This window comes from Thermomyces dupontii (genome assembly GCF_041956625.1).
Source record: "Thermomyces dupontii strain NRRL 2155 unplaced genomic scaffold VTN31scaffold_8, whole genome shotgun sequence".
Classification (NCBI taxonomy): domain Eukaryota; kingdom Fungi; phylum Ascomycota; class Eurotiomycetes; order Eurotiales; family Trichocomaceae; genus Thermomyces; species Thermomyces dupontii.
Window position 1 is genome coordinate 456,282 of NW_027192314.1, and position 14,040 is coordinate 470,321.

Sequence of the window (14,040 nt, forward strand, 5' to 3'; positions counted from 1 at the left end):
TTTTTTTTTTTTTTTTTTTTTGCCTTTTTTTTCCCCTTGAGCAATGGCGCTATGGCTGATGGTGAGTGGACCGAATGCCCAGACTCGTCAGGCGGACTCCGGGGACGAGCGGTTCAGGGATTGACGCGATTGGAGGAATTTCAGACGGAACTGGATGCTGAACCAGAGCGGTTCTCTATGCAGGCCGAGCAGACACACACGACCGGTGACAGCAGAATGGGAAAAGAAATCAGAAAATCACCGTATTGAAGGTTCAATAATACATGCAAAACAAAAAAAAGAGAAATTAGAGACTGAGGGAAACCGGCGGAGCGAACGAGTCCAAAATACTTTCCGAATCCCGCCGGCCGAAGCCAAATCAGCAAGATGTCAAACGACAGCAACGAACAGACGAACAGCAACGCGGCCAACAGGCAGGAGCAAAAGCGAGCGAGCAGAAACGAGAGGCCTAGTTGGACAAAGAGGGGGGAAGGGGGGCTGGGGGGGTTGTTAAGAATGATGGATCATGGACATGGATCAGCCAAGGCTGGCCGGAGTTTCGGGATTACAGAAGTCTTTGACGCAGGAGGAGGATTTGGAAAAAAAAAAACAGAGAAATGCTCGTTAATAATGAAAAAATAATCATGTGTCAAAGAGCAACATGGGAAAAAAGCAGCTTAACAATAACCTCGCAGCAGCCAAAGGAATTATTGCCCCACGCACTTTTTTTGTTTCTGCCTCTGTTCCCTGGTGTACTGTACAGGCTCGCTTGGAAGTTGGAACGTGCGGCGGACCCTGATCGGATCGGCCTGAAACATGTTTGAATTGACGCCATTAATTAATTACTTATTCCATGGCACACTTTGTCACAAAAGCCTGGATCTCGCATGCATGATGGCAGAGACGATGGATTCTGAGGCAGATTCCTGCTCTATCCTCACTTGGTCTGTGTGTAAACATACAACAGAAACTCTTAATCGCAAAATATGTACAAAGTACTCCGTACCGTACTGTATATCCAGACATCAGAAAGGATGAATAGAATAGATGACACTCCACTTCCCACAGCACTACCGAGGCCTCCGTACAGGGTATTTCTTGATTGGCGAGACCCGGCCAAAAAGAAAGCGAGCCGAGACCAAGCTCTTTGACCATTGGGAATCGAGATGCTCGAAAATTCAGGCACGGAACACCTCGACTTGATGAGAAAGCCCAGACACGGATCGCCCAGATCGGTGCGAACTTGCGAGGCCAAGAGGGATTCTGAACCTAGCCTAGGATCATCGGGCGACAAGATTCAATAGTTTGGCACTTTGTCCACTTGGAGCTCTGGGCGGGGATTGGGGATGATGGCCTCTCCACCATTCAGCGCGCTCAACAGAAACCATCTGCGACACCCGCTCTCCTCACCATCGCATCGGCATCGGCGCTGGGATCTATCGATAAGAGTGGTGGGTTCAACACGAAGAACCAACAGTTGCATCAGAGTCTCTTCATTCCTTGCCGTCCAGTTTGATGATTTGATCAGATCACCCTGGCAGTTATGCCAGAGCGAACCTCCAGCCACGGCGCCAATTCATTCATTCATTCATTCTTCGGCATTAGGTAACCTAGGTAGTTATCTGCGCGGTGGACTTTGTCGGTTCAAGGTGAGAGTCGTATCACAGCATGTCAATTTGGTTAAGTGACATCGAATCTCGACATCCGGAATGTATGTACGAGTATAGTAAGTAGTTATGTGTGTGGATGATGCGACCTTCAAAGCATCCGACGGCAACTGAACCTGCATGATTCATGTCGGATCTGCTGTGCCGGTTCACGGTGAGTTAAAATTATTACCTCGCCGAATTCCGAATTAGGCAGAGTCGTCAATCTCTCCAACTTTTTATGCCGAGGGGAGATCAAGACTTGGTAGTGGCCAGAACCTTGCATGCGTGTACATATACAAAGCGTTCGTGCTAAACTCGGCATAGCATCGACAAATAAAGGCAGCACCTGGAAAACCGATCAATCTTGAAACTATTCATGTTTCGCCTTGAAAAGTGATAAAATAACCCCGGAATTGGTGAAATAGCCTAAAATTAACGTTGGTTAAACTGGGAGGTTAACTTAACGGGGTTAAAAGCCGGATAACTTCTGATGAAGTTATTCGGATATTTATCTTTAGACTGACCGAACTGCTCAAGAGCTTCCTGTCTGTGCCTCGGTGCTGATTGTCGCAAACGTGTCGGCCTACACTCCGATAGCTCCTAATCGACTCCGTACCTGACACAAGGGTTTCTTGACTCCGATCTTGACTTCAAGCCTCTCTTGGAGCTTGCCGTGTTCCACTTGCAAACTGCAGTTTGTATACTCGTATGAAAAGTAGACCAATGAGAGCTCTGCAAATATAATATTCAAATCCTTGCAAATCTCTTCCAGACATATTTTTGTAACTGACACTATCGATAACAACTTTTTCACCATGATCCGCATCATCACAGACGTCAACTGCCTACGACTTGACGCGACTCCCCGCAGTATTGCCGGATCCGCACTGCCTCGGGCCGCACTTCGATCGAAGCGATTCCCAACATGCCGCACCGCGAAGAAGAGTCCGGCGACCAAACCATGGTAGATGTCGACGCCGATCCGCAACCGCAGCAGGACGCATCTCAAGAACCAAGCGGCGAGGAGGAGGAACCTGAGACATCCGAGGGCCGAATCACGGTGGTAAGTTGAAAGTGTCCGGTCCTTTTAATCGATATCAGTGGACAAAAATTGTTGATGGATATTAGCTCCCCGGCGCAACGGAAACAGCGGCCTCGTTTCAGTTCGTCAATGAGGGGCATACGCTGGGAAATGCCCTGCGATATGTGATCATGAAAAAGTGAGTGACGCGCGGGATTTTGCTTTTAGAATTTCAGGTGTTGATCCCGGGGTGGAAACAGTCCGCTCGTTGAGTTTTGCGGGTATACGATCCCACATCCCTCTGAAAACACGATGAATCTTCGCATACAAACATACGGTCTGTTATCCTCTCTGCGTCAATCTTGCTCGATATGGGAGAGTACGTGGCTGATAGTCTTGCAGAACAAACGACGGCTGCCGAAGCTCTGGAAAAAGGCCTCTCGGATTTGATGGATCTCTGCGATGTTGTGACGGAAAAGTTCACCGCTGCCCGGGATGAGTTCAATGCCCGGAACGATCGGATGATGACTTGAATTGTCGGATTTGTCGTCATGATACTCACGGTCGCATGGATTCGACCTGGTGTTGGGGAGTTGGGTCTGATAGACAGTTTTGTTTATTCTTTTCTGTTGAGGTTTTGCATGTAGATCTAGATCAATACATTGCTAATATGTACATTTCTAACCATCACTACTGAGACAATACTCAATTGCGCTATTTTATCTTTGAAATGCAGCAGCGACTCGAGGCACGAAATGCTCATCAATTCCGTCCCTAATCATATCAGCAAAGAGTTTTCTTTCAGTATCCAGGACAGATATCTCACCTCCAAAAATCCCGAAATGAAATTCGGTGGCAGCCGAGCGGTCGGATCCTCCTCCGGTCGGAAATACTTCATCACATGCGAGAGCTGCTTCCAGTAATTGAGAGTTTCCTAACCGCGCACACGAGACGTTAATCGACGAAATGTCCCACATCCCCAAAGCGAACCAGCACAACGAACCTGATACTCGGCATGGCTTTGGGCGAGCAGCACATCAACGACCTTGAGTTGATTCACGTATCGATGGCGCTCGAACTGCTGACGGATCTTGGTTCGGATGGCCGACACGGGGATGTTCAGCGAGTACATTGTTTGGATCTCGGGCGACTATTCAATCATCCTAGTGTAAGTGAGATTGTTCCCCGAGCGTTCGTGCTGCGATTCGATGGTGGACGGCGGGCACCCTAGATTGGAGAGGCCGAGGCTGGAGTACTAACCGCTCGAAGCCAATCCCGATAGGCCTTGCGTACTCGAGCCTGGGCATCAGCCCAGTTAACCGCTATAAGCAGAGAAAGGCCCGATTAGTTCATGGCTGCCACAATTTGGCCGCGTCACGGCGAAATTCGGGGAGTGCAGCGGGGGAAGACGTACAGGAACGCGTGCGCTGCGCTAGGAATGCCGGGTTGATCGTCATTGTCAACCTTGTTTCTTGCCGACGGTTCAGGAACGTGAAATGCGCAGGTATTTGACTCTATTTCTGACCTTCTGTCATACACTGGTGATCGAGCGATGTGGATTGATCATGGGTGGAGGTTGGCTTCCATTACGGATTGGAATAAACTATACTTGATTAGGTAGGTTTTATACTCACCGCCTTCCACTTACGAAAAATTTTCAGCATCCAGAGCTTTCAGCAGCATCAGCTTGCAGCGATCGCTCTCGATTTATATTTCTTTGATACATTGCGTTACTGTTCGTTTGATAGACATTGCGGCGCAGCAGCTTAGGCTAGGAAAAGGAAACGATCCTACCTCGGTCTGATTTGTCCGACATACCTCCGCCCAATTGAGCGGAGAGAGCTTCTTTTTTCACCATGGCACCAAACAGAGGCGCGACGAAAGCATCATCGAAGGGGAAAACCCCTTCGAAAGGCTCAAAACCACTCTCTTCGTCCTCCAAAGTTTCAAAGTCCAAGGCCAAATCGAAATCGAAGCAGCCCCCGGCCAAGGAAGTCAAATCGAAACCGAACAGCGCCGATCAAGCAAAGAAGAATAAGAAGCCCGAGTACTCGGAAGAAGAGCTTGGTCTCATGCCACTGAACATGGTGACGCCGGTGGGAGTACAAAAACCAAAGGGCAAGAAAAAGAACAAAGTTTTTGTTGATGATCAGGTTCGTCAGATTCGATCAATCAGCTTGGATTGTGTGACCTAATGCGTTTTTATAGGAGAGTATGATGGCGATAATAAACATGGTGAATGCAGAAAAAGAAGGCCAGATTGAGTCGAAACTCATGCGAGCAAGGCAATTGGAGGAGATCCGGGAGGCGAAGCGAAAGGAGGCCGAGGCAAGGGCCGAGCAAAAGAAATCCAAGTTGGTATGTTCACTCGGTGCAGTCTCGAGGAAATCACTGTATGCTGACACTGCAACAGGAAGGGATCAAGGCCGAACTGCGAGAAACGAAAAAGAAGAAGAAGAAGCAACAGCAGCAGTCACAGACCGGTCAGGAGCAGACCATTAACGGCACCAAACAATCAGACAACTCCGAGGAGAAATCGGAAGAATCCTCGAAACAGAACAAGAAGCGAAAAAGAGTATCTTTTGCTGCATGAACATGGTTGCTGGCTGTTTGGAATGGTTGTATATTACTATGTCTGCTTGACGACATGCATGGTGTCTCGGCGTTTATTCCTCGATAGCATTGTCCATGGTTTACGGGCGTTTTGGAAGTATATTTTATCGGAGTGTGGACGGTTTTATGTATATGCGATCTATCATGCTCAAAATATGTACACCAGACGGAATGACGGAGTTCATTTCTGGCCCAAATTGAACGCCATTTTGCGACGCATTGGCTCATAATGAGCCCTTGTGACCGTTGCCTCGCTCGGGGTCTTTTGCGACCCGGTTCTTGTGTCTCGAACTGTGGGAGGGACGCTCAGATCTATTTCTTTGGCCATCAAGTCAAGGAAATTGGCAATCTAGTGACGGATTCATTATCAGTAAAAGGTTTGTCCATACAAGGAGGAGGGAAAAATAAAAATGGCGTACCGGTTTGGAGAACCATCGTCCTCCCCCAAACTCGAACCAGCCCAAATGCCCGCCCCAGGAGGTCGTCAGGAGCACGCCATATGGCGTCTGCTTGAATTCATCGTACGGGATGGCTTCGTGCACGGAGATCTACTCGGACTGATTAGCCTGTGATTGTCTCGCCGCGGGAAGAGCAGTTCGTAGTCTCAACTTACAGGATCATCCTCCGCATTGATTGCTAGGAACGGAATGCGGATGGCTGCGATGGAGTCCACGGATGATGCATCTCGATAGTATGCCCCTTCCGTTGGGTATCCCCACAGTGGCGCTTGGACGGCCCTATGCTCGTCAGCTGCTAACCCCAAGCAAACAAACCCGCCAATGGACAGACATACCGATCGAACTGATAAATGTATCTGGAGTTTTGTACTTCTTCCACGTCGATCTTGGGATGTTGCGATACGACTTCGATGTGACTAGAAGAAGGTTAGTAAGTACCCATAGGCGCTACCTTGCGACAACATACTCGCTTAAAAGCCTCTTGAGGCTATTGTTCATGTGGGCGGAGTAAACTTCTGCACCCAGCCAGGTGCGATGCAGCGCGCGGCTCGAAAGCTCCAAATTCCAAGGATTCGCGCACACTACGGCGGCCTTGAACGCGCAGTTCTCGCCCTCTTCGCCCAGATACTAGCCCGTCAGGTTAGTATGAACCACAAGACACTGTACACAGAGAGGGACACATACGTTTGTCAAAATATTCGCTCCCAAAGAAAACCCTAAGCCGAACAAGGGCCGGTTGGGAAACGTCTTGCGAAGCCACTTCACCACTTGCCGGAGATCCCATGTCGTGCGGGCATTGAACAGAATGGGGGTGCCAATTTTGGTCTGCGCACATCCGCGGGCATTGACCACGCATGCCTCCCATCCGCGGCCCTCGAGAACCAGTGGCGCCAGTGCAGCGCGCAGGTAGACCTCATGAGAGCCGCCCGTCAGGCCGTGCAATACGACAAGCATGGGCCTGGAGTCGTCAGAAGGAAGGGAGTCTAGCTCCTCTCTAGAGAACAGCGAGGTGCGCGGCGGAAGACCTGCCGGCAATGTGTAGGTTCTGTCCTTGTCCGTTGCCTCGTCACTGGTGGGCATGTCATACGGTGGAACCACGAAGTCGACGGCGAAATGGCCTTCAAAATTCGAGTCATCCGCTTGAAAGATCTTGCGTTTGTAGAAGATCGGAATCTCGGCGGCCTGAACGGTGGTCCAGGAAGTCTGCAAATGGCCATTGAAAAGGAATGGATTGAGCTTGCATGTTTCTGGAGTCGCTTTGCGACAGAGCTCCGCTAGTGTGATGTTGTCCTTGTTGTCGTCATCTCCGGCTCCTTTTTTCTTCAACAGCAACTGTTGGTGTTGTGAATGGTGCAGAGCAATTTTGCCGGAGCTCAGCCATGCCAGGCTCATCTTGGTGGCAGATTTTGTTTCTCTCTATCAATAATGTCCAGAATCACCGCGAGTGAGATTGAGAACAAGTAATTTGCTTGTTAGCAATGAGCGGCGTCGGGTCGGTGCATACTCGTCAACAGAACTGATTAAGAACTAATACTGTACAAGTACTCGTTCTCGACGGAGTACTCTGTACAAATACTCCGTTCCTGGCCATACTGGTTCAAAAATGCTGCTGGCTCAGGCCGAGGTACATCTGGGAGGCAAACTGAGATTTCGTAAACTTGCAATCCCGTTACATTCCCAAATAGGTTTAGTGCTTCTACGGAGCTTTCCGGTGGGGAAGATCTCGAATCCTGTCTACGGATAACCGTAAAAGGTAAAGCAGAGTGATTAGGTCATCCTATCGATTTCGCAGCCAATGGCGGCATCGGGATCTAGCAGAGAGCTGAGAGAGAGGGGCTTCTCCGCCTGGCGGCCTGAGAGCTGAGGCACCAGCGATCGACCGCCTGAACCCTGCTTGCTTGTGGAATGCGGATCCCGCGCAGTGGCGGACACCCCTTGAGAGCAACTCTTTGACGAGTACGGACGTAGTAAAGACCGATGCCTTAGGTTTCCATCGCCCTGTACTCCGTCCAGACTCTCCGGTTCCTGATCGCCAGTTGATGTCATCGAGTCCGGTGTCCCGCATGCGGAAATCCCACACCAGATCATGGCCATCATGCTAGAATATCACCGATAGCAGAGTTGCAACCAATGTATTTCAGGAACGTCAATCACCCGGGTTCGAGTTGCTACGTAGCTCCCAGGAAAAGATGCCGGTCATCTGGACAGCTTTCTCCGCGGCAGTGCCCATGCGGAGATCTTGCACTTACGTCGCTTTGAGTTTGTCCAGAGTCGGCATCATGTAATGTTGATTCAGTGACCCAGATTTCAATCTTGTCCCTATTCTGGGACCGTATTTTAGTACCTTGTCTCCCCTGAAACCGTCCAGCTGAGCATCAGAATAATATACACCGCTGACCATCGCTGCTGAGACGAGATCTCCCGCAGTACGCTCAGAAGCAAACGATGCGGGCATCATGACAAGAGCTCGATTGTGTCGTTCAGCCGACCGGGACACATAGATCTTGTCGACGACATCCTTTTGCATTCGCTGTATTGCCTGAACACGCTGCGTCATGCGTTTGAACGGAGTTAATTTGCTCGCAAAGTTGAAGGTCGTGAGGAGGTCATCAACGGTTGACAAGTCAGAAATGGAGAGAGAGCCAAGGAGCCCGCACCAGGATCACGGCGAATGCTATATATTAGATCTGCCAACAGAGCTCCTATCGCTGATCGCTGCTTATCTCGATCCCGTATCCAGAGCCTGCTTTGCCTTGACCTGCAGACGCCTGGTTGTCGTCTGCGGCGCAGCCCTGGCTTCGGAATCCCTCCGATTTCAAAAGGATTTCACTCCATTGTTTCACCACTACAAGTCGGCGCAGAGCTTCCGCACCGATAGATGGCGACTGCTGCTGAGACTTGAGGACGGGAGATGGGTCGCTTGCTCCCGATGCCTCAAACTGCATCCGCGCAGTGGATTCTCCTCCAAGGAGCTCAGGCGCTTCTCTGATGAAAGAACATGTAACCTGGGGGAGCTTGCAGGCGTCATCGACCTGTGCCCCTGCAAGAAACTGACCTTCCATGACACGATCGACCTTATCAATCAGCTCAAGACCCGCGACGTTCTTACAAAGCTGCCGTCGGATCTATTTGGGAGTCGCGCGTATGACGAACGGTTCCTCTGGCATTCTTGTACAACCGTTTACAAGACGGCAGAGGTCAAAATCGATATATTCCCCGAAATCAATGAGGAAGGGAAACTGATCGTCAGAACCGAGTATCGAATGTACGTGGAGCCACACCGACTCGCAAAGCATCAGCATATCACCCCTCGCTTCGCATGTGCGCATCGATCCATGGACTTATGGCTGTCGAGCGTCTGCCAAACAATCTCTTGCCATCAGAACAATGCTACTATCTGCTCGGCATGCGAGCGAATCTCTGTCTGCAGCAGGTGCGAGACGGTTCTAAAGTGTCCTCGAAAGCGACCCTTTCAGTGCCAGGGCAGCAACCGGGTCGTATATTATTTCTGGACCCAACGGTGTTTTGGAGGGACATCAAGCGCCTTTCCAGACAAGGAGTGGGCAGCTCAACGGACTCATCCTGTCGAGCCAGCCGCCGCCTGGAATAATTGCCGGGAACTCTGTCCATGGACTATCCGGATGCACCCGCCATCGCACGACGCGCCGACGATCGAGGATGAGATTTTGAGTCCGGCTCTTGAGAACAATGACGAATTTGCATCCCAAATATATTCGTCGCTTCGATTCGAGTGATGTCATCTATTGAGGAGGTATGAATGTTCCAGTCGTGCTGATTATGGACTTTGTTGAACAATGCAATGCAACTCATGGTAATAATCTCTGCCTCACAGGAGCATGAGGGCAGTTCCAAGTCAGTAGTCAGTATTAATTTCTTTTTTTTTTTTTTTTTTTTTTTTTTTTTTTTTTTCCTTCTTTTCGAGACTTTGGGGACAAGTCGAATCGTCGAAAGGAGAGCCTGATACACGTACTCGTAATAATCACGTGAAATAGACTGGCCTTCCTGATCGGGTAGGCCTATAATTCAAGTCCGAGTCTGAGCTACACCTGCGCGGGATTCTCTGCTCGTAGTGTTGATCAACCTTGGCAGCCTTCTGATGACACTCGCTTCTTTGCGTGTTCTATGCTACATCTCTCATGTCCTTGGTTAGGCGATGAGCTACCCTCCCCCTTACAGCGGGCCGTATCCTCCACAGTACCTGCAGCAGATCTCGCAACATCAGCGGTCGCCGCAACAACCACCGCAGAGCAATCCCCAGACGCCATATACAGATTCTAGTCCAAATGTGCAATATCAACAGCAAAATGCAAAACTTGCCGGCTATCCCCAGGTCATCCCACCTTCGTACCAGTTCCCATACGTGCAATCCCCTCCGCTGCAGCAGCCCCAACAAGCGCAACCTGCGACATCTCGAACACCGTCGTCAGTGCAACCACAGCCTCATGAGTTCGGTCCTCCATTGCATTATATGAACGCAGTTGGTGGAAATGTTGCTGGTTCCAACAGTCCCCCCAGTTTCACCCATAGTCCGCCCCAGCCGCCGCCGACGTTTCCTCAGTATCGCGGGGCATCAGGACCTTACACGCCGAATGCCGCGTCTTACCATAGCCCTTCTAGTGGCTATGGTTCCCCTGGGCAATTCATGGCCGCGACTCCGTTTCCATCGAGCCAAAGTTCGCAACAAATGATGGCAGCTCCACCGCAAGCCATGCCGATATCGCCGAAAATCCCGTATCCACCGGGAAACTTTGTTCCACCGGGGTCCGTCCCATCGACTGCAAGCGCGCAAAAGATGACGTCCAATACCTCGATCCCGGCATCATCAGTAAAACAACAACCGGTTCAAAAGCCAGTGGAGAAAACGAATCCTGCGGCCGATGTCGACTACCAAGTTCTGCTATTGGCATTGGCCGATGAATACTTGAATACAGCTCACAGGCGAGGGTCACTCTTGGCTTTGTCCAAGAATGAAGCGGAATTAGAAGAGTACTACAGCCTCGTCGCAACTGGGTTGGGGTGCCTAGAGGCTGTACAAGAAGTACGCACCCGTTCCCTGCCGGCGACATTGTACATTAACCATCATAGACCTTTCGAAGCGAGCCACGGACTGAAGCATTGGTTCGATTACGATATGCGAGGATATTGATTGAGGAGACCGATAATAACGAGGAAGCGGAGGTTGCTCTAAGCAAAGGGGTTAGTTTCCCATCCCACTTCCTGGTCGAGAAGAAATGCTAACTCTATGTAGATTGAGCTTTGCGAGAGGGTGAGTGCGGTATCAGCAACACAAGACAATGCTGACGGCGAGACAGAATAAGCTGGTGGATCTCAAGTACACAATGCAACAGCTGCTGGCCCGTATGCTTTTCAGGTCCAGTCCCAAAGCCGCCATCAAAATGGTAGACGGAATACTCCACGACGTGGAAACGTAGGTAGTCTGATGCTTAGGTACAGGAACATCTCTAACGGATCCAGATACGGACATGTGCCTTGGGAGTATGCATTTCGCTTACTGCGAGTGTCTCTCGCTTTGAGTTCGAATTCCCACCAGGAGTTCGTGGCTGCAATTCACCATCTCCATCGACTCGCTAACCTCGCAAATCGACACGGCGACAAACCTGTTTCTGTTATAGCGGCCATCATTGAGGCCATTGCTCATTTGCAGCATTCGACGGGAGCGGAGGCTGTTGAGCAGGCACAACGCGCCATCGCCGTGGCTCGCCGTTACCAGCTAGATGCCAGCGTGGCTGGAATCCCTCAGCTGAGTTGCATGATACAATTCTTGGACGTCTCATGTAGCGTCCTTGACTATAAGCTGCAGCAGTCTTTGGAAAAGCTACAAGTTCTGCGTGAAATGATGGACCAGCAGGACAACAGCTCGCGATGGCGCGAGGATGGGTCGTTCAGGATCCCATTGAACAGCAAATCTGCCGCGTCCATAGCTAATAACGGCGATGTCCTTCTCGTTGAGAATGGGGTACCATGCCTGACCATGAGCTGGCTTCCGCAACGTGATATGTATGCACTGTGTTTCTTCCTCAGCTCCGTTACATTGAGCGCAAAGAACTCCCATGATGGCCGCAAGGCGGAGAAGTGTCTACAAGAAGGACTACGAATGATCCGTGGTATGTAACTTTCAAGGTCTCGTTGGTGACCTCGCTCACAACTTCGCAGGAGCATTCACAGAGCCCGAAGACATCTCGGAGTCTCTTGTTTCTGCCAGTCGACGAATCGAGTGGCGCCGATTACTACACACCAACATCCTACTTCAACGGGTCTTTCTCCTTTGCGCAAGGTCTGACTGGGATGCAGCCGGTCAAGCCCTCAAGGAGCTGCGACCCGTCGCTGAAGAGTTGAGCGATGCACTTCCCGAAACTGTCCAATGTTTGATACAGTATGCTACTGGGATCGTTGCGCAAGGAACTGGTGACCTTGCTGGCGCGCTGGCTGCTTACGAGTCGCCGCTTCTCACACTTTCCACATCCACCAACAAAACCATGCGGATCAACCCGCGTCGAGACACTGCAATTCTCGCTGCGCTGAACACGGTTCACATCCTCCGTGAACCTACACATCCATCACACCACCGCATGAATGACATCCTCGCGATGGTCGAGCCGTTCTGCGCAAATAGCCCTAATCCCTACATCCAATCCGCGTACTGGCTCGTGCGCGCAACGGCGCAGAATGACTCGACGATCCAGACAAAGCAGTATCTTCACCAAGCGCTCCAATCCGCCCAAGCCATCAACAACAACCAAATCACCTGCATTACCCTCAATTTCATGAGTTGGAAATATTTCCGCGGAGTGATTGGTGAGCAATCGGAGAAAAGCGCGCGGGCAGCACGCCACATGGCTATAAAGGCCAACGATCGGCTCTGGGTCAGCGTATCGGATGCGATGCTTGCGGAGACGCTGGAACGGCAGGGCAAGGCGGATGACGCCAGGAATGTACGAGAGGAGGCGGATCTGGTGATGACGGGGTTACCACCTGCATTGAAAAAGAGGGCATAGACGGGGGGCGTATATGGCGTTTGGGGAGTTTCCGGATCCTGGGTGCTATCATCTAAGGGTGGGCATGTTTTGGTCAGGATAACTGTACATCGAAATCGCGACGAGCAGTATCAAGTCCAACACGATCAATCAGCGGTGAAATTATTGACATGATGCTCGCATTGACTTAATCAACGATAAGGTACAACATATCATTATGCAGTTTCGTATCACCGGACTTGAAGATGTGACAGACGCAAACCACCCTCGAGATGATAACGCCCAGTGTCAGAGTAACTTGAACAAGAAAAAAAAAAAAAACAACAAACTCCCCTACTCCCGAGACACCGATAATCACATTGTACAACCCGCTCAAAGAACAAAATGGCTGAAGGAAAGAAGGAACGAAGACATCGGGACCTCTAACCCAAACCACCCCAGATCCCACGTATCCGTCTTGCAAGCTGAATATCTTTCTGCATAATAGTGACGCGCTTCGCGTGAATCGCACAGAGATTGGTATCTTCAAAGAGATGCACCAGAAATGCCTCGGCGGCTTCCTGCAATGCCAGGATCGCATGTGACTGCCATCGCAGCTCCGCGCCGACTTCTGGGGGGAGGATTTCGAGCGCAACTTCGCGCACGAGACGGGCAAAGGGGAGTTTGCGGATGAGGAGGTCGTGGGAGCGTTGATATTTGCGGATTTCTTTTAGGGCGACGGTGCCGGGTTTATAGCGATGGCGGCGGCCGGTGGGGATGGGGTCGCCAGCTGATTCTCTTTTTGTTAGAGAGGCTGGTTTCGTTTGTCTCAGTCAAGGTTTGGGGGGGGGGGGGGGGGGGGGAAGGATTAAGGACGTACGTTGGATGTCCGATGTTCGAGAGCCCTTGCCTGGTGGTCGTTTTGCGGCCTTGGCGACTCGCTTTGTTGTTCTCGATGTTGTTGGCGACGATGGTGATCCTGCTTCAGTGGCCGGTGCTCGCCCCGCTCGGGCTGTTCTGCTTGCTCCTGGGCTCGATGGGCCTGCGGTTGAGCTCCCTTTGGAGCGACTTTGACCGGCTTTTGGAGGCATGGTACTGTTGCGCGGTCGCCGAATGCGATGCGCTGTTGATTCCGCACAGTCGACTTATCAAAATCGATGTCCGCACACCTTTCGATTCCTCCTTCTCCCCCTCTTTCTCCTCTTCTTTCCAAAATTTATAATCTCCTCAATCGAGTGAAATACGAGAACCGCTGCCCCTACGGCGCAAAGGGCACCTTGAAGATCGAATAACTGAACTCGGCTGCGCTGCTGTGACGAAAGTGT

At 50.8% G+C, this 14,040-nt stretch overlaps 7 protein-coding genes across 7 annotated transcripts; 4 read left to right on the top strand and 3 right to left on the bottom strand.

Moving 5' to 3' along the window:
- Positions 1-2,553: 2,553 nt before the first annotated feature.
- Positions 2,554-3,182, top strand: VTN31DRAFT_6945 (uncharacterized protein; the record flags this gene model as incomplete). Its single annotated transcript, XM_069407611.1, has 4 exons — positions 2,554-2,691; positions 2,757-2,848; positions 2,910-2,986; positions 3,052-3,182. 4 exons carry the CDS (start codon positions 2,554-2,556, stop codon positions 3,180-3,182), a joined length of 438 nt encoding a protein of 145 aa, XP_069258248.1.
- Positions 3,183-3,411: 229 nt separating this feature from the next.
- Positions 3,412-4,106, bottom strand: VTN31DRAFT_6946 (uncharacterized protein; the record flags this gene model as incomplete). Its single annotated transcript, XM_069407612.1, has 5 exons — positions 3,412-3,423; positions 3,476-3,583; positions 3,653-3,799; positions 3,910-3,971; positions 4,064-4,106. The coding sequence occupies 5 exons, from the start codon at positions 4,104-4,106 to the stop codon at positions 3,412-3,414; spliced, it is 372 nt and encodes a 123-aa protein (XP_069258249.1).
- Positions 4,107-4,505: 399 nt separating this feature from the next.
- VTN31DRAFT_6947 (uncharacterized protein) lies at positions 4,506-5,242 on the top strand (the record flags this gene model as incomplete). Its single annotated transcript, XM_069407613.1, has 3 exons — positions 4,506-4,802; positions 4,858-5,007; positions 5,063-5,242. 3 exons carry the CDS (start codon positions 4,506-4,508, stop codon positions 5,240-5,242), a joined length of 627 nt encoding a protein of 208 aa, XP_069258250.1.
- Positions 5,243-5,443: 201 nt separating this feature from the next.
- On the bottom strand, positions 5,444-7,112 carry VTN31DRAFT_6948 (uncharacterized protein; the record flags this gene model as incomplete). The annotated part of the gene is made up of 6 exons (XM_069407614.1): positions 5,444-5,611; positions 5,682-5,810; positions 5,876-5,999; positions 6,056-6,136; positions 6,187-6,347; positions 6,405-7,112. 6 exons carry the CDS (start codon positions 7,110-7,112, stop codon positions 5,444-5,446), a joined length of 1,371 nt encoding a protein of 456 aa, XP_069258251.1.
- A 1,238-nt stretch (positions 7,113-8,350) lies between these two features.
- VTN31DRAFT_6949 (uncharacterized protein) lies at positions 8,351-9,475 on the top strand (the record flags this gene model as incomplete). Its single annotated transcript, XM_069407615.1, has 1 exon — positions 8,351-9,475. One exon carries the CDS (start codon positions 8,351-8,353, stop codon positions 9,473-9,475), a length of 1,125 nt encoding a protein of 374 aa, XP_069258252.1.
- Positions 9,476-9,894: 419 nt separating this feature from the next.
- On the top strand, positions 9,895-12,757 carry VTN31DRAFT_6950 (uncharacterized protein; the record flags this gene model as incomplete). The annotated part of the gene is made up of 6 exons (XM_069407617.1): positions 9,895-10,779; positions 10,827-10,937; positions 10,990-11,007; positions 11,054-11,169; positions 11,217-11,866; positions 11,916-12,757. 6 exons carry the CDS (start codon positions 9,895-9,897, stop codon positions 12,755-12,757), a joined length of 2,622 nt encoding a protein of 873 aa, XP_069258253.1.
- A 401-nt stretch (positions 12,758-13,158) lies between these two features.
- VTN31DRAFT_6951 (uncharacterized protein) lies at positions 13,159-13,806 on the bottom strand (the record flags this gene model as incomplete). Its single annotated transcript, XM_069407618.1, has 2 exons — positions 13,159-13,505; positions 13,596-13,806. 2 exons carry the CDS (start codon positions 13,804-13,806, stop codon positions 13,159-13,161), a joined length of 558 nt encoding a protein of 185 aa, XP_069258254.1.
- Between the last annotated feature and the right edge of the window lie 234 nt (positions 13,807-14,040).